We start from the raw sequence: 20370 nt of genomic DNA on the forward strand, positions 1-20370 counted from the left end.
GATATATATGATTTATTTATGATCAATACGCCATGCATACTATAAATTTTATAATTTTCTAGGAAACATACTAGATTATCTACAATAATCGGCTATAATATGACAAGAAAAGAATTGTTCGTGTTGACATAGGATTCAATTCGCCACGCAGTCTATATATTCCATAACATCAAACTCAGAATTAGGAGTAGAAATAGGAGTGGAATCAGGAGTAGGAGTAGGAATAGAAGTAGGATCAGGAGTAGGTTCAAGAGTGAGAGTAAGAATAGGAGTAGGATCAGGAGTTGGAGTAAGATCGTAGTAGAAGTAGGAGTAGGATTGGAGTAGGAGTAGGAGTAGGATCAGGAGTTGGTGTAAGATTGGAGTAGAAGTAGTAGTAAGATTGAAGTAGAAGTAGGAGTAGGAGTAGAAGTAGGATCAGAAGTAGGAGTAGGAGTAGGAGGAGAGTAGGGGCGGGAAGGCTAGGAGAGTGTAGGGTAGGCTAGGCTACGGTAGGGTAGGGTAGGGTAGGGCTTAGGGTAGGATAGGTGGGACCCCCTACACCCCAACACGCCAACACCCCATTACCCCACCACCCCATCACCCCAACACAGCATCACTCCACTACCCTTACACCCCATCACTCCACCTCCCTATTACCCCACCACCATCCTACCACCTTCAATCTTCTTCGACGACCTCCGTCCTTCTCATCTACCTCGTACTGGTCCTCCTCCTCGTCCCCCTCCATCACCTGCAACCACCTCTTACCATCACCGAACACCTCCAACCACCACCAACCACTTCCAACGACCACCGCTCAACACCTCGGGTTGTACCTTGAATAGTAATAAATATTTTCAGTACAAGAACACATCAAAAATATTGTGTAAGGATTAATATAATTAATTAATTAATTAATAATGTAACACTAATAATAATATGATACTCCTGATCCTACTCCTACTCCTACTCCTACTCCATTAAATATTATAAAAATGTTATACTTACAGTGCACAAGTTCTAGTTCTCCTCGTCGTCCACCTCGAACACCCGCAACCACCTCCGACCACCTCGAACGACTAGTGCTAACCACCTAGGGTCATATTTTGAATACTAATAAATATTTCAAGTATTAGTACTCATCAAAAATCTAGTGCAAGGATAAATATAAAGTTTTTATCGTCACATTTTACCAAGAAGTTTATGAGAAAATTATAATAAATTACTGCTATTTTATTAGTGCATTGATAGCTACTGAATTTGGGCTATCGCGAAAAATGAATGGAAATAATTCATTGGAATCGTGGCAAGTTTGAAAAATTAAAAATAAAATATAACAACAATTGCCATTAAATATTATAAAAATCTTAGACTCACCGTGCACAAATCCTCGTCCTCCCCGTCCACCTGGTTCTCCTCGTCTTCCTCGTCCTCTTCCTAGTCCACCTCGATCACCTCCAACGACCACCGCTAACCACCTCGGGTTATACCTCGAATACTCACAAATATTTTTAGTATTAGAACACATCAAAATATTGTGTGAGGGTCAATCTAATTTTTCATCGACACATTTTACCAAGAAGATTATGAGAAATTTATAGAAATTTTATCAGCGCATTGATACCCACTGAATTTGGGTTTGCGCGAAAAATAAATTGAAATAATTTACTGCAAACTAGACAAGTTTAAAAATTTCTAGATGAAACATAATTACAATTGCCACTATAAAAAAGAATTTTTTTCCAGTAATGAAACTTGTAAACTTGAAAATTTGTCTTGAAAGTCAAGAGTCACCAGGTCAAGGACCTGGACAGCCAAAACCAGGGAGCGCTTGTCCTGGAGGTCGAGATCCACCAAGGGGAGGACCTCGACAGCCAAATCTACGGGAAATTAGTCCTGAAGGTCGAAAGTCACCAGGTAAAGGACCTGGACAGCCAGAACTTCGGAACGTTTTTCCTGGATGGTTAAGTTTCACCAGGTAGTGGACCTGGAGTGCAGGAACCACGGAGCGCTTGTCCTGTAAGTCGAATTTCACCAGGTAGCGGACCTGGAGCATAGAAACTACAGAGCGCTTGTTTTTCAAGTCGAGTTGCACCCGGAAGCGGACCCGGAGTGCAGGAACTACGGAGTTAGAGAACCCGGTACTCGAAATCTGCGGAGCGCGATTCTCATACGTCCGCTCTACTGCGCGGTTGTTTCCAGACTGAGGAATTCGGCTAGCTGATTTTTGTCTATATAAATCGATCACGTCGGGAGAAAAAAAAATTTTGGGTGACGTCACTTTCTGAACATCCGAACATCCAAACTTTGGTTTCGAACTGTAGTACCGTGTATGATGTATGATGTAGAATGTATGATGATGTATGATGTATGATGTATGATGATATGATATGATGTATAATGATTTTAGTATTTGCATTTCAGACAAGAAATACGCACTTTATCTTTCCTGCCGATTCCAGATTCAAGCGGCTAGGCCCTTCGATGGTCAGCCGTTGACTGAAGATATATTCTAATAACGCTAATAACGCTGCCGTTCTGCGACAGTTGGATGTTCAAAATTTTTGCTCATACCTTTCAAATATGTTAAAATACACTCGAAGTTTTAAGAAGCTTCGTTCTATCTCTTCTTATCAAAAAAAAATAAAAAATCCTCGACAATCACCTTTTTAGGTCTTAAATCAGAACACTGCGTTAAATACTGTCTCACATACGGAGCATCCACTTCATCTTGATCAAAATTAGCGCATCCGTGACGTATTACAGTTACTCTTAATATTCTCTTATACAAACACTTTTCGAAAACAATTCTGCTTCTCCAACGTAGATATTTCACTTGTGACTACCTAAAACAGCGTTCCGATTCTGTGCCTACAAAAATTCAAGATCGAGAGAGCAAATGAAAAGTTGTTGGAATAAGTATGAATATTAATGTTATGGAATACATCGAGCGCGTGTCGGATAGAATCCCATTTCGAAATGAATAATTCTTCTATTTAATAGTATTCAAAATAATATAAAACGTAATGGCATTATATGACAAAATAGGTGTGCAGAATAAATAGTCCTTAGCATAATATGAAATGTACTACATCAGATAGTTATCACAGTCGTTCTAACATCTAGCTCCAGCTCCAGATGCAACACACGACTTTAGGATACGATATATTCTGTATAATATTGCATGTTCTCTCTTTCATGTAACCAGATGTGAAATGTTATAATAAGCAATCTACACCGTATATCTTTTTTATTTTTCTGAACCGTAGGTCGTTAGCTGTTCTAGATCTCGTTTTCGAACTTCTGAAGATTCACTTAGTCTAGAATGGATCATAAAAATCGATTTGAGACAAACGATTTTTTGCTCACATGATTAAGGCCAACCCTTTTGAAGTTTTGGTGAAAACTTCGACGATTCCGAATAATGGAGTTTATTCATAGTGCCTGGATTCTAGAGCAATTGTTCGGGTGTTCGGGTATAGCAATTCAACAAGTCGAAAAGTCGAAATTGAAAAGCACGGCTTGCAACCTGTTGGCCGTAATAAGCTAACGCAACGAAGATAGAGTTCTATAGAAGTGTAAGGCCTGCGGACTATTTGAAGCAAGCAAGACAAGTGTGGTGCTCGGACGAACTATCACCCCAATATCCAGGTGTCGTTAGTGGCGCTTTTGCTGCGGCTCAGGTACAGCACTTTATGCTAATGCGCATAGTTTCGATATGTGTCGTCCGACGGATTTACGAGTCTCGGAAAGCTCTACTTCAAGCGGCTGTTGACTCGGATATATGTATACCTCAGTCAATAAAGTGACTCATAAGCCGCAAGCATAAGTCGTACCGTACACTTCTGTAGAACGCCATCTTCCTTAGAATCAGTCAATCAGTTGCATTATTTCACGTAACTACTCATTCACATGTGTTAAGAGAGGAAGCGGGTGGGAGTGCAAGGCTTGCGATTGGCCTGTGCACCTTAACTCAACGTTCGGGCGTCGATCCTAGAGTATTCCATATTCCGTAAGTTTACGAAGTCTTGAGCACGGTGGGTTATTTGTCATTGACTAAAGTTTTTCGTTAAATCACTCGGTGAAACATGGACAAAATTATCATCGGTGCATTACTCGCATTGTTTGCATTGTCACAAAGTAAGTATCGAGATTCCAATTAACTCTGCAATTCTTTCACGATTCGTTACCTTGGTAATTCAGTTCTAATGAAAACATTACTTCGTATCCATAGGCAACGCCCTGGAATGCTATGTCTGTCAGAATCAGGAAGGAAACATCGAAAAATGCCTAAACACGATAAAAACATGTGAACAAGAACAAGACGTTTGCTTCTCAGAAATTAAATGGGGCAGTAAGTAACAAATTTACAACTTATTCAACCATGTCGTGCGCCTGTTGACATTGTTTGCACTACACATCGGAGGTATTATTTAGTGATTGGTGTATTCAATAGCGTCAAAAACATCGTATTCTAAAAATTAATCAGTGTTCTAGATTGATGTTATTACAACCGAAGTTTAAAATATAGTCGCATCACATTACAATTATATTGAAAACAATATTTTTTTATATAGATTCATTAATATTATTTTACAATTACTTACTCTATTCAGTAATGATGATTCTAAAAATTCATTTAATAATAGAAAAATTTACTGATAGATTAGTTTAGTATATTATAAGAAGAAATAAAATAATGGAATAAGCAACAGTATTACTGGTACCTGAATCATTGTAAGACCAAAATCTGAAAGTAGAAATACTTCATTGAATTATGTATTTCTACTATTGTATCAAGTTTAGCGAATTTTTTGTGTTGATAACGATTAATTATCTTTTTTTTTCTTAAGGTACACCATATTGGTCCCAAGGAGCCAAAAAGCAATATTATATATCAAAACGATGTTCAACGAAAAAAGAATGCGAAAGAACAAGACGGAATAACATGAAGGACTGCACACATATATGGTACCAGGATTGGAAGTGTTCTGAATGTTGCCAGGGTGATCGATGCAACTATTACATTATCGTAAGTTCCCACAAATTGTTATCATTCACAGGATAACTGAATGTTATTCTCGATATTAATGTCAATTATTGAAAAAGAAAGCATGAAAAAGTGAATCCATCAGCTCTGGAAAGTATTAACACTTATAAATTTACGAAAACAATTTCAATTTTTCATGATACTTAACTCCATGTGACCTTGAACCATTTGATAAGCTAAATATTGCTTAATCCTACTTCAATAATTTCAAGATTATATTTTTTATTTCAGTCCGACGCAACGAAGACCAATATGCATATTTCTATCTTAGCATTGATAGCAGTATCGTATTACTTGGTTATGTAAGGTTAAGAAACATCTGCCAACTGCTAGTATGCAGTACACACTTGAGGAATATGTTCATTCCTAGTGAAAAAAGCATTCAAAATATTTATTTATCCAGTAGCAAACTACACGCAAACATTATGGGGCCAAAGGATCTCACAATGTGCATATTCACGTATTTGTAGTGAATTTTTTACTCAATGCTGTGCAGATCTGAGCATTGTAAATGCATCAAATTAATTGGCATTTATATATTGCAATCAACTTCTGAAACGATATGAAAATTTTTAGATAACTTAGAGACGTTTCAATTTTATTATCGAAGAGGATATTATACCTTCAATATTTTCATATTTACATTTACTTTTTGATTTTATGCAATGCTGAATTTCAACACCAAATTTAACTAAAGAATATCTACATTTATTTTAACTGTTGGAATTGTCTAGCAGTAGTGATGAAAGTAACAGTTGTAGAATCAAAATCGTCATACTGTGTTACTCACATCAGTATGTTTTTTTTTCTTATGTGAAATCTCATGGAAAGATATAATCTATTCAAAACCATTCCGTGTTTTTTACAATGAATGTATTCATTCAATGTGTTCTAGTTAGTATATAGTTTGATACAAATATTCGATGTTCTAAGTCCAAAGGCAGTCTGTTATATTTTTATAATATTTATTATTCATACCCTTTTACCTTGGCAGCAAACAAGCTTTTCGGCAAAAATCACCCAATCTAAATAGGCAGCAGATTTTTATGGTCTACTCTGTAAATTATACAATTACTTCGCTATAAGCCATATTTTACAGATAAGTTTATTTCCACAGTGAAAGTATACTACTTATTACCTAATCAATTGACGGCCGTGTCCTGTAATCCAAATTTATATTTTTATTTGATCTTACGCATGAAATGTTCATCATTCACTATTGCGAATACAAACTCTCATCACTTTTCCACAAGGAGAATCTCAGACACTTAGTCTAATATTTTTTGGAAATGTTTTTGTGGATTAGAATAGTGAACAAGGGTTGAAATTTTATTCAAATAATCTTCTATATATACTTGTACATCCTTGCTGCTAAAACTCCAAGCTATAAGCAAAGTAAAAATATTCCAGAATTTCCTGTGTAGAATGTACTAAATAATATTTGGTAATCTTTACTTTCGCGCACATAGTTTAATTCGATTTGATTCCGCCGATTTATGGCAACATGTCCAAATTACAGTTTTTTAAACTGACAATTTCTCAACATACATTTAAAAATTCGAAATATGAACAATGTCTTTATATATTGCAAGCTAAGTATCTAGTAGTAAGTTTAGTTATTAGAAATATACTGGATAAAGAAACTTTTTAAGTAACGTGATATTCGCGTTGTTATGACTATGTACAAAATAAATTCCGTCCGTATTATAAAATAAAATTTATACTTTTAATAATGGCCTTGATGTTACGCTTAATTTATACCTTTCACCCTTCAGTTAAAAATTGTCAAGTTAAGTTGAGAGGGTTCGTTAGATCCCTCCGTACACAGAATACGAGGAACTGACGATTGCGCTATAAGAAATGATTGCACAAAGTCTATAGATATTGATTGCATATCAGATTCTGATAACATACCAGTTTCGATTGTAATTAATGAGGTGCTCCAGATACTATTGAAAAAAACAAAGGGATCCTTACTCATAATTAATATATCACACTCTGATAATAGCTTTGATGTAGAAGATACAACTGACAGTGGGTACCGCCATCAATATCTATTGAACAAGCCAACCAATTCAGTGCTAATATTGGATGATCTGAATTTTAAATAATACTTGAGGTATCAGTAATTGAGTGACATACAGGCAACATTAAAAGGAAAGATAACAGAAAATAGTGCAATTAGTTGCACTATTAGTTGCAAGTTTGACATTTTTTGGATAACTATACCGCCAACTGATATCAGAGTGGTATTCAGCTTTCTAATACGAAGATTAAGGGATTTACGGTGTTGCACGGAGACAAAAGTTACTTGTTAACAGACTTGAAATAAAGTAACCACTTTATCAGTAATTGCGAGTTCGGTGTAGTTCAGTATCTCAAATTATCTCTGTGGGTGCAGGAAAGGAGGTACTAAATTAAACCTGCTACAGCATTGTAAAATTTCTCAGAGTTCAAATGTGCACCTCTTGAATAAATCATTTTCTATATTCTCTAATGATTTTCATTACAAAAGTGATCCAAAAAGGCTTGAAGAATAATCAAAAAAAATAATTCATGTAAGTGCATATTATAATATATATGTATATGTATACACTTTCAATTTTCGTTGTAGAATAAATTGCCTTTTAGTTTCTGGCATAGATTCTACTCAAACTTTGTTTATGTTGGCGTGTGAGTATGCGTTTATCCTGAATGATCCTTAATAAAAGATTAGAAATCGTGTCATCTCATAAAACAGGTATGTAGACGATTAGAAATACTATATGCAAGTTTAATTTACTGACACTTTTAATAAATACTTGGATTTTCCAACACGATCTACAACGCTCAGGAAGTGTTGCAATCGAATACTGAGGCCCTAATAAAACTACGATAAAACTATCATCTCGATAATAATGCAAAATTCAAGAAGTACGTTCATATACAATCATCGTCACAAATATAGAATGGAACACTACTTTATTTTCGACTGCATAAACCGTTTAAAACAATAAAACTATTTGCAACGGTTTCCTTTTTGAAAAGAACTCTCGCAGCTCTTGTTTTGTCTCAGACAAAGATGCAAACAAAATTGAGTTACATATGGATCATTTTTTTTCGAATACCTGTCTTTTTACTTGCTTTTCAATTATACACATAATTAGCAAATGACTCTGAACTCTGATTTCACAGCAAACCACTGGAGATAAAATATTGTTTTGCAAACAGTAATATTTAACTAGCTTATCCTATGCATGTTCCTGTACAGGGCTACTCTTCAGTTTCTCAGTTACATACTTACGCGACACTTATTAAATGAATGAGGAAATTTGTAATTACTTACAATATAAGTAAGCTGTACCCGGCTAATGGCTAGAAATATTCCAGATTTGGACAGATACCATGCAATATAGAGGTGTTTAGCACCGAAGTACTAGAACGGAACGAAGCAGAATAACGTAAAATTTTAATCAATGATTCTGCCGATATCATTGTTATCATCAAAATAATTGCTACTGATCGAAACCGGTCGAATCCGTTCATTGAAGGTGAATTTTTTGAATAATAAACAGACACATTTGAAGAGTTTAAATTGGTCGATTACAGAGTACGCATCTTATTATATTTCATCTCGCTCGTTTATTCGTTCCACGTCAAATACGTCATTAATAGCCAGCACCAACATGTATGAAAATCTACACATGTATTGAAAAGTGTACAACTTAGCTGAGGGCAATGTTCCTCGCTAATGATTTGGTACAAGTTTCAATCAATTGATAATAATTGTCGAACGAGACAATCCGCTTATTCTTCAGTCAGTGGAGAATAAACGATATGACAGACACGCGTGTTACGAGCTGTCGTCCGCATGTTTGTACGAACGAATTGAACAAATACTCTACATAATATAACGAATATATTCCTAAATTTCAAACGCCAATCTACTTTAGTGTACCGCGGATTCAATTTTAACGACCATGGATTTAAAATTATTGAAAATTCATGTGGTGAGTAATAATTATCTGATAAATAATACGGTATCTGAATGCTTTGTAATATAATAATCCGACTGAAACGAACAACACCAAAAAAAGCAGACTGAAAAATGCCAACATTTTCTTTTGTCCCTGTATGTAGGTAATTTACGTTCAACTTATTCACGCCCTTAATTTGCAGCTTGACGTAATAAATCTTCTTGGGATGGACGTAATATACAAAACCTTGAGTCGCAAGAAGCAAATAGGATCTCCTCAGGAAACGAAATTAGCCAGATGCTTGTCAACTCTCGACTTAACGGCCCTTGGCATAGGGTCGACCCTTGGTGTAGGAATCTATGTCTTGGCGGGATCAGTTTCTCGGGATACCGCTGGACCGGCAGTTATCATATCTTTTGCCATAGCCGCAATTGCGTCAGTTTTCGCAGGTCTGATAACGTAACAGTTCAATACAGAATAAATTATGTGGTAAACTGCCTTAAGGACTCGAAGTAGCTTGTTAATTTTCTCAAGAATTCAATAACTCGAAATTTTTCAGAAAAACCATGTTACGAAGTTTAAAAATTTGAAAAAATAGGGCACGGTTTAACAGATTTATTCCGAAGTCTTATAGTTTTTGGAAGACTTATACCTTAATTCGAGAGTTGCATAGACGGCTCAATTCTATTTCCGGAAAAGGTGCTGGTGAAACTCTTCCGAAGTTTGTTGAAACAAGTTAACGTCATCACGACACTCTTCTAATCCTTATCTGAAATCCAGCTATCTTACTGCTCTTTCGTAAGAAATGGAGATTATTGTACACTAGTTCAGGAATTGTTAATGGAAAAATTACGAGTTTACCCACAAGCTCATAATAAGACAGTCTCACAATTCAAACAGATCCGGGATGCCCGCTTAACGACGACGGAGTATGTCGATCCTCATGGTACGATAAAAATTAACGCGTTCACTTTACCTCTTTACAATTAGTCTCGTACTAGCAGGTTTTTCTAAATACGAATCGAGGTGCACACCGTTAGTGCAAACGTTGGAAACAGGATACTTCGGTAAAGCTGAAAGATGGGAACCAAAATTTTGGGAAAAGACTGCTTTTGAAATTGCAATAGAGGAATTTAGTAAATCTTGAACAACGATCCTTAATTTATTTTAATTTACGAATCCTATTCGAACTTATTACTCAAGGTTCAAACGACATCCATAAATTCTCTCGTAATCTATGATAGAAAACGAAATTGAGAATTCTTGAAATATTTGAAAAGAACATTTGCATTGTTGTGTGCTTGAATTATCACAACCCAAAAAAAATTTCAGGTCTTTGTTACGCGGAATTTGGTGCCAGGGTACCAAGAGCTGGATCCGCTTACGTTTACAGCTATGTTGCTGTTGGTGAATTCATAGCGTTCCTAATAGGATGGACTTTGATTTTGGAATATGTGATTGGCTCTGCCAGTGTGGTGCGTGCACTGAGTACCTACGTCGATGCCCTTTTCAATGACACTATGAAGACGACGTTTCAGAGTGCCATGCCTATTCAAATTGACTATCTCTCCGCATATCCGGACTTTTTCGCCTTTGGAATAACTCTGGTTTTCTCTGGTTATTACAACATATTTATATTCATCTAATCTACGGTCAGCTTCACCAATTTCTTTATCCGTTCTCCAATGTCCTTCTGAGGCAAAATGAATTCATTTATACAATCAATTGGTTGAAGGTAATTGGCAGAATTGCCTTTGGTATGTGTGTCGTTGAAATTGGGTGGTCTTGAAATTTCGATAATTTTAGCTGCTCTGGCCTTTGGCGCTAAAGAGTCATCCCTGGCCAACAACATTTTCACCTTAATCAACTTGTCAGTTGTACTGTTTGTCATCATTGCTGGTTCGTTCAAAGGTAACGTTATTCGTACTATGTGCAGCATGTATGTCAAACTTTTAAAAATATTGATGATATGTACCATCCTTGACTTCACTTGACACAAACTTTGTTCAAGCTTTATTTCCTCGCATAACATATTTATGTCAAACTTTAAAGCTGACGCTGCGAATTGGAGAACCGAAGTGGAGTGTACCGAGTCAAGCTGTCCATGGGGTACCGGAGGTTTTGCTCCGTACGGCATATCGGGCATCATAACTGGCGCAGCAACCTGCTTCTATGGTTTCATTGGATTTGACTGCGTCGCAACCACAGGAGAAGAGGCAAAAAGTCCGCAGAAATCCATACCAATTGCGATTGTTGCTTCTCTGACAATTGTTTTCCTTTCGTACTTCGGCATATCGGTAGTTCTGACAATGACTCTTCCATATTACGACCAGAATGCCGATGCCCCGCTGCCCCATCTTTTTGAGACGATAGGATGGAATTGGGCTAAATGGGCAGTTTCTGTAGGGGCAATTTGCGGCCTGTGTGCAAGGTATGTATTTGTCAATGCTAAATATTCGTGATAAGACTGTTTGTTGTCGTTTGCGAGGAGGCAAAAGCAATTAAGACAACCCAGAATTGCTTTAGGTGACAAGATTAAAATGTTTTCTCATCACAGTTTACTTGGCGCAATGTTCCCTTTGCCTCGAGTGATCTATGCTATGGCCTCAGATGGTTTGATTTTCAAGTGGATGGGGAAAATCGACTCCCGTTTTCAGACTCCACTTGCTGGAACTCTTTGTACTGGATTACTGACAGGTAATGAGGCTATTTTATATAATTTCTCTGATATAACTTTCCATGACCAAGTTTCGAGTACCACGTTAAAACGTGTCCTCAGGGATTCTGGCCGCAATATTTGAGCTAAAACAACTGGTTGACATGATGAGCATCGGGACTTTGCTAGCTTATTCGATTGTTGCGGCCTGTGTTTTAATTTTAAGGTAAGAATTGGTTGAGGTTGATTGAGTAACTATTCAAGATACTCCCAGAATCACTCGCGTTGATTAAAAATGATGTACAATTGGTAATATAAATCCATTCAGGTCAACATTTACTTTTGATTTATTCAACAAATTTTAGGTACGAGGAGAGCGAGGCTTACGAAAAAAAAGATGATCGTACCCTGAAAAGCTTTACATTTATTGCAAAGCAATTTTTCAATGGAAATAAACTGCATCACTCAACGAGACTGACAGCAAGTCTGGTTACTTGGCTGGTATTTGCATACTGTAAGTTTTCTTAATTTCTCAACATTTATGAATTGAACCCTCAATTTGTCGAGATAAGGAAGCTTCCACTCCACTGATTTCAACTCTACAAAATCTAATCGTCTAACGTAAGTCCCCTTTTTCGACCACTGACAGTTGTACTCTGCGCATGTACATCAATGATGATTGTTTTTTCCGGTGATAAACTTTTAAACATTGAACCATGGGCGGTTGCAATTTTCGTACTTCTAATTGCAAGTCTAGTTAGCATTCTTGTCTCCGTGTATCTGCAGCCAGTGTCTGGAAGGAAGCTTAGTTTTTCTGTAAGTATTAAGAAGACAGAACAAATAAACTAACATGAGAATGTTTCTTTGTTCTCAGAAGTTCAGTGTAATTGAAAAACTTCATCATATCAATTAATTTCTAGGTACCTTTTGTTCCATTCTTGCCAGCTCTCAGCATTTTTATCAACATTTACTTGATGATGATGTTAGATAACATGACTTGGGTTCGGTTTGGTGTATGGATGGCCATTGGTGAGAATATTTTGATTTGTAAATAAATAGCTATGCTATATCAACCAGAAAACAGATGAGCAATTAAAAACGATTGGTTCACAATTACTGATTCAAATCTCTCGACAATTTGCAAAAAATCCAAAGTGATCAGCATTTCAAATAAGTTTTAAATCGAGTTGACACCTTAACAAAACCTTTTTCATTTACTGTAGGGCTTGCAGTGTATTTTCTCTACGGAATTAGGCACAGCAATCTTCGGCAACAAAAAGCTAATCCAGAAGCAACGTCTTGAAAAGGAGTTTGTACATGGAAGAGTTGTAAAATAGTGTAAACTGTGCTTCAACGTCTTTGGTAACTCCTCAAAGTATTATCACCATCAAATCGCCTGCATCTATAATTCCAAATGTAATCTTAATTGAACAAGTAATAAGTATGTTTCCGTGGTGTAGAGCTGAGTTTAGGTGCGGGGATTTGGACCAACATAAAACGATACCGTTAAACTTTGTAATCATTTCTATACAAAGTACACTTTTATTTCATTCTGACGCGGCTCAAGTTACTTTTCTGCAGTCGTTGGTTAAAGTTGATGAATTCGTTCATCAGAAGGTCAAGATCTAATTCTTCAGTCATATATTCGTGAACATGGATTGTAACTACATCGTTCAAGCGATCTAGCAGCATCGCTAATATTCAAGTCATTGAAACGAACTTAATTTTTCGAAACTGCAAATATCTGAAGTGTGGAATTCCACTTGCTACATTTCGCGATGGAATGCTCCACACCTACTATAGTGGTTTCATATTCTATGCAATAATATATTCCAAGACGTTTATCATATCGTCAAATTTTGTACGAATCAGAAACTTGTGATAAGAAATTATCCACATTGTCCGACATGCAACAAATACCAATATTTCGATGCCATTCTTTCCCTCAAGGGCAATTTGTTGTCCTGGACTTATGGTTGAGAATTTAACGTAGTATCCTTGCTATTAATTAATTAAATTTATTAATCAATTTTTCTCGCCGGCGACGCGTTGCAGATTGTACTTCGGTACTTCTGCCTGTCAAAATCGTATGACCTTGCCTATATCATTTGAAATTGTATACTAAATAACTATTTTCATTGGAAAATCATCGCCCCAGCAGATCTTAATATTGAAATTCATGTATTATATAGCCCTACTAGATTCACTATTTTCCTTAGAATAGCCAAATATTCGTTTTTAACATATTGCTTAATTAACCAAAAGTTAATTAGTACCAATGTTATAATATATTTCACTTGTATTTTCAACACAACGTTACTAGCTCCTCATAAAACCAATCAGGAACAAGCAGAGAACGGAATGATTATTTATTTTTATATTCTTACGATTATGTGATATCGGAAATTCTATTACTTATCCTGTTCATAGAAATCCGAAAGCGGATTTATTTTAATTTTACTTTTCATGCATATCTCCACATACACTTAAAATTGTATTAACCCATAATTACACTGTTCCTTACCCATGTATATTTTTCCTTTATCCTGTCTGATTTTTGTTGAATAAATCAATATTCCATTGATATCATATGTAAACGCAATCATTTGACTTGTCTTGCCAATTTGTCGCTTCAACTTTTTCATCCGATCTAAGATAGTTAAAATAACTGTGAATAAGTTGCAACGTCCTGAGAAGGATTCCTACTTTCCGCATTTGTATTTCCGCTTTGTTCTTTCAATATCATTACAACTCACCTGAAAATTTCGAAATTGTACTCTTATCTAATATCATTATAGTATGCAATTTGCACCAAATATTAAATTAATAAAAAAAATATGTGCACTATAACTGGAGTGTTACAGTAAATTTTTTATCTTTTGTATATATTAACATAAATAATGTTTAATTTTTTGTATAAATATAAGTCACAGCATAGAAAAAATCTTAGTATTAATGGAATAATTGATTACTGCTTCAAAAAACTAGGCTTAAGAATGCTTTGAAACAATAACGTATGTGAAAAGGTTTCACGAATACACCTATAACTAATTTATACATAAATATATTCACTTATAAAATAGATTAATGTAGAATTTCTCATATTATAAAATAGGGCGTATTTTCTTCAGTCGTACCAAAACACTTTGGTTTTCAGCGAATAGATACATCGAAAAGTAACGGGTCGATCGACTTCTTGTAAAATTACGTAAGTAAGATCAGAAAGTGCAGGCGTTTGGTAAAATAAAAATTTTACAAGCTGAACAAAGATTTGAGATCATCCATCGACAGCTTGGAGGCAGCTGCAGTACCTGCTCCTGTCAAAACTCCGTTTGCTATTTCTAGCTTTCTGTCTTGCAGTGCTTTAATCCTCTGCTCTACAGTGTCCAGACACATAAATCTGAAATAATTACTTATGTAGACTCGCATGTTAGTTTGCACAACGTATTCTCAAAAAATAATTCGTATGTATTACTTGTAAATGTAAACGCTTTTAGTTTGGCCAACTCTGTAAATTCGATCCTGTGCTTGCGCTTCCAATTGCGGATTCCAATGGATATCAAGCAAAAGTAAGTGATTGCCGCCAACCAAATTTAAGCCCACTCCGCCTGCAGTAAGCGATAGTAATAGAATTTGCGGTGCTGAGTCTATTGTATTGAACGACTCCACTATGCGCTACAAAAATTAAGAAAGTCGTTAATCCTATTTCCGAAGTAATGAGAACTCGGTCTGTTTAAATAAATATGTGATTTAGTAAAATATATCATAACTACAGGCCTGGTTATCATTTTTTCCAACACAAACATCTCAAGGATTAGAAATAGAAATGAGTAGACCAAGATAGTTGGTGAAATACTCATGAAAATAAATATTAAAAATGTGTGAGAAAACTAAGAATATCATTGTAGCCAAAAAAAAATCACTGTGCAATATAAAAATAAGAAGTTTTTCAGACGTATAGACAAAAACTCTCAAATTGTACCTGCCGATTTTTTACGGGAATTTTTCCAGACAGGATATCATAAGTTGCTCCATTTAGGGTTTTAAGATGAGACCTCACAACTTCCAGCATACTGGTCCATTGTGATACTACTATCATCTTATCACCTTTATCCAGTATTTCTTGTATTGTGTGGAGTACAGCTCTCAACTAGAAAAGATATCATAAACATATGTATTCCATACGAATAACTCAGTAGATTATCTTAAGTGGCTTCTAGATTCTTGAAATTTTTGTGGGACTTGGGTTTACAATCTGTACGTATTAGACTGCTGAACTTTCACAAATATTTTGCAAATATGGTAATAAAACATTTCATACTTGTTGAACCTCCATATCTAAAAAATGGATTCATTATTTACTTTGGAGCTTTGCCGTGACGGATTAAAAACGGGATTGTTTGTGGTGAGTAAATTTTGCACCACTCTCCGATCGACACCAATCTCATTCGGATCAATATTTTCATCATCTTCAAGTTTTAAACCTCCAAGTCTAGACATTACATCAATACTTTCAGGTTTTTCATCAACAATATCATTTACTGTCAGGTCGTCTTGATCCAACATGGCGTGTATCAGCGCAGGGTGACAGCAGACCTGCCTTAATCTTAGTAGGAGAACTAAAATCTCATGAGCTTTGACATCGGCGTGCCTTGCCAACAGCTCATTTTGTACTTTCGTGAATTGTGTATCCTTTGCTGCAATTAAAGACTTAATATACAGAGTGTAAAATGATCATGAATGATCTGAACGCAATATTTGCGATTTTCGGTAATGAATGTGAAAATAAAACTTCAGGACAACTGCTAATACTTACGCGCTTTAAGAAATGATGGGTTATCAAACTTTCCGGAATGCATTTCATACATGTGATTTTTCTCAGCTCTCTGATGTAAAAACTGCGCAAAGAGGGTACGTGAAAATACCAAAACTTTTTCATACACCAGCTGCTCTTCAGGATCCAGTTTAATGCGAATTTCATCCAGATTTTTATCTGGCAAAGAACCAAGGCCACCTTTAGCCTGTAATTCGACTTTAGTTCTGCGTAGCATCAGAGTTTTCATGACAGTAGCTAATCTTTCCTGCCCAGCAGCATTCTTATTATCTACCCATCGCTTCCAGACACGCAGGTCATCAAATGGTGAACATTTCAGAAACTTCAAAAGAGCATAAAGATCCAACTCCTTGTTTTGTATAGGTGTACCAGTCAAAGCCCAACGATAACGCCCAGACAGATGGCATACCGCTTCTGATTGCTGGCTTTTATGATTACGTACTATGTGAGCCTCGTCAAGAATAACTCTTTTCCAGTTGATCTATATTCAATGCAAAAAAAATAACTGGCATGATGTAAAGTATAAATATGAATGAAAATCACACTATAATAATTTCAGTAAAAAAAATTTTATTATAATAATGCTTACCTTGTAGAGGATGGAGTCAGCATTAACCTTATAATCTCTGCTAATTAAATTGTAAGTCGTGATAACTACATCATTCCTAGCCAAACGTCTTGGTACAGTTTCTCTGTTAGTTCCATGATACAATTCAACAGATAGTATACCCCGTTTCACACGTGTTTTTATTTCAGTTTCCCATTGAGAAAGTAGCGAGGCAGGGCACACCACCAAAGTACCACCATAAGGTTCTGCGCAAGAAAAATGAGCAATCATTTAATCATAGCGAAATTAATAAAAAGATTCTGGTGGGCTTAAAAAAAAATATCAATTACTTACGGATAGTCTTTTTACGTTGTAGCCACGTGTCATCATCGTCTTCATCATTATCTGAATTTACATCCTTTAAAGATGACATAATTAGAGAAATCATTGTCAATGTTTTTCCCAGACCCATATCATCAGCTGAAAGTAATTATTTCACCATGGTACTTAATGTTTTAAGGAGTGAATCTTTTTTTGATAATTCAATGTAAACATTAGCAGCTCAGAAATCAATACTTACCTAAAATTCCACCAGGGGGTTTTTGCTTCTCTCTCCAAAGAAGCCATGCGAGAGCATGTCGTTGATGCGGCATCAGGGAAATTTTTAGACCTTTTGGATCTTGAGCTTGCTCGTCTTCACTTGGACGAGCATTCAATGATCCGTGAAGATCTGCCAGCCTCTCTACAGTTAAGGCTTGCTCTTTTTCTTGCGTTGCAAGAGCTTTTTGGCCAAGTGGTTTGATTTCCATTGGACCAGATGGGTTTTTGACCAAAGATTGAAGGGAAGAAATGTATCCTTGTACTGGTTTCGAGGGCTTGGGTGTACCTATCTTTGGAAGAGATTCCAATTCTTCTGACAACTTTTGGAGTTTTGTTTCATCAGTATCAATACTCCGTCTCAATTTTTCACCTTTATCTGGGAGCAAATCAATGTTTAAGGTATGAAGCACCATCTGAAATACAAAAAAGAAACCTGTTAATATATGCATAAGGCAGAAATTCTTCACTGTTCATACTTTCATCTCTAATTTTTCAAAACAGATATTTTAGCATTGAATGCTTTAGAATTTAGTTATTTGTAGAAATCAGAAATCCGAATATATTTGCATACTTGGTTGAATTACTAATTATACAAACCTTGGACTTTGCCAGTTGATTCTGAACCTTTTCTATATTAAAAGTGAGTATGGCTCGCTTTTGTGCAACAAGTGGATCTATGTTGCCAACCCCTACCTCACTTTTAATAAGAGAGAGAACCGTGGCAACATTCTCCGGATTTGAATTTAGTGCACACGAGCTGCTTACACTTGCATCAGATACAAGGTCGACATGCTGAACATCCGAATCATTAGATGTGCCAGTGGTGTCCGAGTCATCGGAAATATTTATAGAATTTTTATCGTCTTCTTCAGGCCAAGCCTTACCACTGACAATTTCTTCTTGCTCCGAGTGTGAAACTGTGCTTTCGTTTGATTCAAGGGACCGTGGCAAAACGCCATTCCCATTAAATGCAGATTTGCTGTTCTTCTTTTCATCAGATTTAGATGAGGCTAACAAATAATTGTCTTCTTCAAGTACGGACACACTATCATCATGATCACAGTGGTTTTCACTTGAAGGGCTCTCTTGCGGACTAGAGCTGTCAGGAGTCACAGAAATAGGCCGAATCTGTTTGTCTTGTGTTTCAGACGAGTCTGCTATTTCTTCATAGGTATCATCAAATATTTTTCTTGCACCACGCTTCTTTGTCCAAATTGGTATGTCTGAATCTGAACTACTTTCTATGGAATGAGAAACGAAATTTGTACTTTAGTCATTGTAGATTATATCTTACAATCCCGAATGGTTCAAAACCAACTTATACAAATATTTAGTACATACCATCAAGTACATCGTCTTTGCTGATCTGGGGGTCACCTTCACTGGATGTGATTGAACAATCTGAGCTGTTAGTCAAACGATTGGTGTTACGTCGATTCTTATTCCTGGTTTCCAAGGACGATCTGAAAAAAATGTTCTTTTCAATGGTTTCTTGATTGCAGAGCATAACAATCCTTAACTTACCCTAAAGGATTTAATGAGTGAGTGTGCGAGTTTAACAATTTTTTTTTTCATGTGATATAACTACAAATTAACTACTTTCGAACTTTTTTTCTCTACTTGTGCTAATATGTCGTGTCCTTTCTCTGGGCAAATTCTTTAAACTTATAATAGTTTAAATTGCTAACTAAACAATATTATTTGAAAACTCTGTAAATAGTATAAACTTCGTGATCTATAATTGTGATATTATTAGTTAGCTCTCCCGTAAGATGGTATATAATATACCGCATGTATACGATTTTTTTTTTATGTAGGCTTTGAGGAGGGTCGACCTTGCTTCATCCGAAACATCAGTCAAATTGAATACAAAACACTAACCGTTTATACCCACGAAATTTTTATTTCTTCTTCATTCACTTGGGCTGTGAGACCTTGCTTTTCTAAAAATTTCTATTTCAATGGGAAGTTACCTGACAGGTTTTCATGACTGAGTTTGCGAGTATTAAAATATGTGATATAAATGGCCGTATCTTTTGAGTTCGTTGACTTAGAAGCTCAAATTTTTTACGCCTCTAAGGGACCGAAGACCTTGATATTTGATTTTAATTTCAACTAGGTACTTCTACCCGTTCCCGAGAAAAATGATTTTGACAAACAGACAACAAAGCGATCATATAAGGGTTCCGTTTTTTCATTCCGAGATACGGAACCCTAAAAATGTAGGTGAAATGAAAATAGGTTGTGGTCAATGTTCAGGATTCGAAAGAAACAAAGCTTATTAAACACTGTACCTTGAGTCTTGGAGATCGTTTGTATCGTCGTCGCCGCTAGATTCGAGAACACAATACCCTTGTGCGTTGCTTCTGTTCGTGACGTTGCTCTCATCTTCGCTATCCGGAACCTCAAAAGACCGGAATGGCAAATCATCTTTAGATGAAGGTCTATCACCTTCTCGCCACTGAAAAAAGCTATTATCCATTGAGGATATAGTTCGGGTGAATATTTCTAACTGCAATCCGAATGTGTCGTTATATTCGGTTTATATATGGACACTCTGTGATCCGCGTCGCGATTTCATACATTTGCTTGCAACCATTTGTAACGACAATGCACGACAACGGTAAATTTAAACAGATTTGAAAATAGCGATGTGAACGCCGCCGCCACCATTGAATATTCCAATATTGAATCTCCATTTACTCGACCTACAGGCGGGCTTGTAAGCGTAGGACGATTTCTCGA

The 20370-nt window shown here is 36.1% G+C and overlaps 3 protein-coding genes and 1 long non-coding RNA gene across 7 annotated transcripts; 2 read left to right on the forward strand and 2 right to left on the reverse strand.

The window, feature by feature from the left end:
• Window positions 1-987: 987 nt before the first annotated feature.
• Window positions 988-3609, reverse strand: LOC138190422 (uncharacterized). Its single transcript, XR_011176343.1, has 3 exons — window positions 3352-3609; window positions 1360-1999; window positions 988-1075 (listed from the first exon to the last, which is right to left on the reverse strand). It is a non-coding gene; the product is annotated as an uncharacterized lncRNA (long non-coding RNA).
• Window positions 3610-3880: 271 nt separating this feature from the next.
• LOC124212522 (UPAR/Ly6 domain-containing protein cold) lies at window positions 3881-6729 on the forward strand. The gene is made up of 4 exons (XM_046612639.2): window positions 3881-4122; window positions 4217-4336; window positions 4836-5014; window positions 5264-6729. The coding sequence occupies exons 1-4, from the start codon at window positions 4071-4073 to the stop codon at window positions 5336-5338; spliced, it is 426 nt and encodes a 141-aa protein (XP_046468595.1). The 5' UTR covers window positions 3881-4070; the 3' UTR covers window positions 5339-6729.
• A 183-nt stretch (window positions 6730-6912) lies between these two features.
• LOC124212516 (cationic amino acid transporter 2) lies at window positions 6913-14579 on the forward strand. 3 transcript variants are annotated; one of them, XM_046612618.2, is made up of 12 exons: window positions 8861-8888; window positions 8965-9021; window positions 9191-9437; window positions 10321-10605; window positions 10795-10899; window positions 11041-11419; window positions 11546-11685; window positions 11768-11870; window positions 12010-12158; window positions 12294-12460; window positions 12565-12673; window positions 12868-14579. In XM_046612618.2, the coding sequence occupies exons 1-12, from the start codon at window positions 8883-8885 to the stop codon at window positions 12945-12947; spliced, it is 1827 nt and encodes a 608-aa protein (XP_046468574.1). In that variant the 5' UTR covers window positions 8861-8882; the 3' UTR covers window positions 12948-14579. The 3 variants fall into 3 exon arrangements, with proteins under 3 accessions (XP_046468576.1, XP_046468574.1, XP_046468575.1); XM_046612620.2 differs by lacking the exons at window positions 8861-8888; window positions 8965-9021 and adding an exon at window positions 6913-7590; XM_046612619.2 differs by having other exon boundaries at window positions 8861-9021.
• Window positions 14296-20301, reverse strand: lds (lodestar). 2 transcript variants are annotated; one of them, XM_046612610.2, is made up of 11 exons: window positions 19920-20299; window positions 18967-19088; window positions 18223-18866; window positions 17606-18038; window positions 17380-17505; window positions 17068-17291; window positions 16461-16959; window positions 16007-16341; window positions 15627-15794; window positions 15120-15319; window positions 14296-15044 (listed from the first exon to the last, which is right to left on the reverse strand). In XM_046612610.2, exons 1-11 carry the CDS (start codon window positions 20105-20107, stop codon window positions 14897-14899), a joined length of 3087 nt encoding a protein of 1028 aa, XP_046468566.1. In that variant the 5' UTR covers window positions 20108-20299; the 3' UTR covers window positions 14296-14896. The 2 variants fall into 2 exon arrangements, with proteins under 2 accessions (XP_046468566.1, XP_068989483.1); XM_069133382.1 differs by lacking the exon at window positions 14296-15044 and having other exon boundaries at window positions 15186-15319; window positions 15631-15794; window positions 19920-20301.
• Window positions 20302-20370: the final 69 nt, after the last annotated feature.

This window comes from Neodiprion pinetum, chromosome 2 (assembly GCF_021155775.2).
Source record: "Neodiprion pinetum isolate iyNeoPine1 chromosome 2, iyNeoPine1.2, whole genome shotgun sequence".
NCBI lineage: Eukaryota > Metazoa > Arthropoda > Insecta > Hymenoptera > Diprionidae > Neodiprion > Neodiprion pinetum.

Coding starts and splice junctions, on each gene's coding strand:
- LOC124212516 (XM_046612618.2), top strand. Junction 11,420..11,545: donor ATTTGCGGCCTGTGTGCAAG/GTATGTATTTGT, acceptor TTCTCATCACAG/TTTACTTGGCGCAATGTTCC. Junction 12,159..12,293: donor TTGGCTGGTATTTGCATACT/GTAAGTTTTCTT, acceptor GACCACTGACAG/TTGTACTCTGCGCATGTACA.
- lds (XM_046612610.2), bottom strand. CDS start 20,107: ATGGATAATAGCTTTTTTCAGTGGCGAGAAGGTGATAGACCTTCATCT. Junction 17,506..17,605: donor ACCCCCTGGTGGAATTTTAG/GTAAGTATTGAT, acceptor AATTACTTTCAG/CTGATGATATGGGTCTGGGA. Junction 15,795..16,006: donor CGTCACGGCAAAGCTCCAAA/GTAAATAATGAA, acceptor TATCTTTTCTAG/TTGAGAGCTGTACTCCACAC.
- LOC124212522 (XM_046612639.2), top strand. CDS start 4,071: ATGGACAAAATTATCATCGGTGCATTACTCGCATTGTTTGCATTGTCA. Junction 4,123..4,216: donor ATTGTTTGCATTGTCACAAA/GTAAGTATCGAG, acceptor TCGTATCCATAG/GCAACGCCCTGGAATGCTAT. Junction 4,337..4,835: donor CTCAGAAATTAAATGGGGCA/GTAAGTAACAAA, acceptor TTTTTTCTTAAG/GTACACCATATTGGTCCCAA.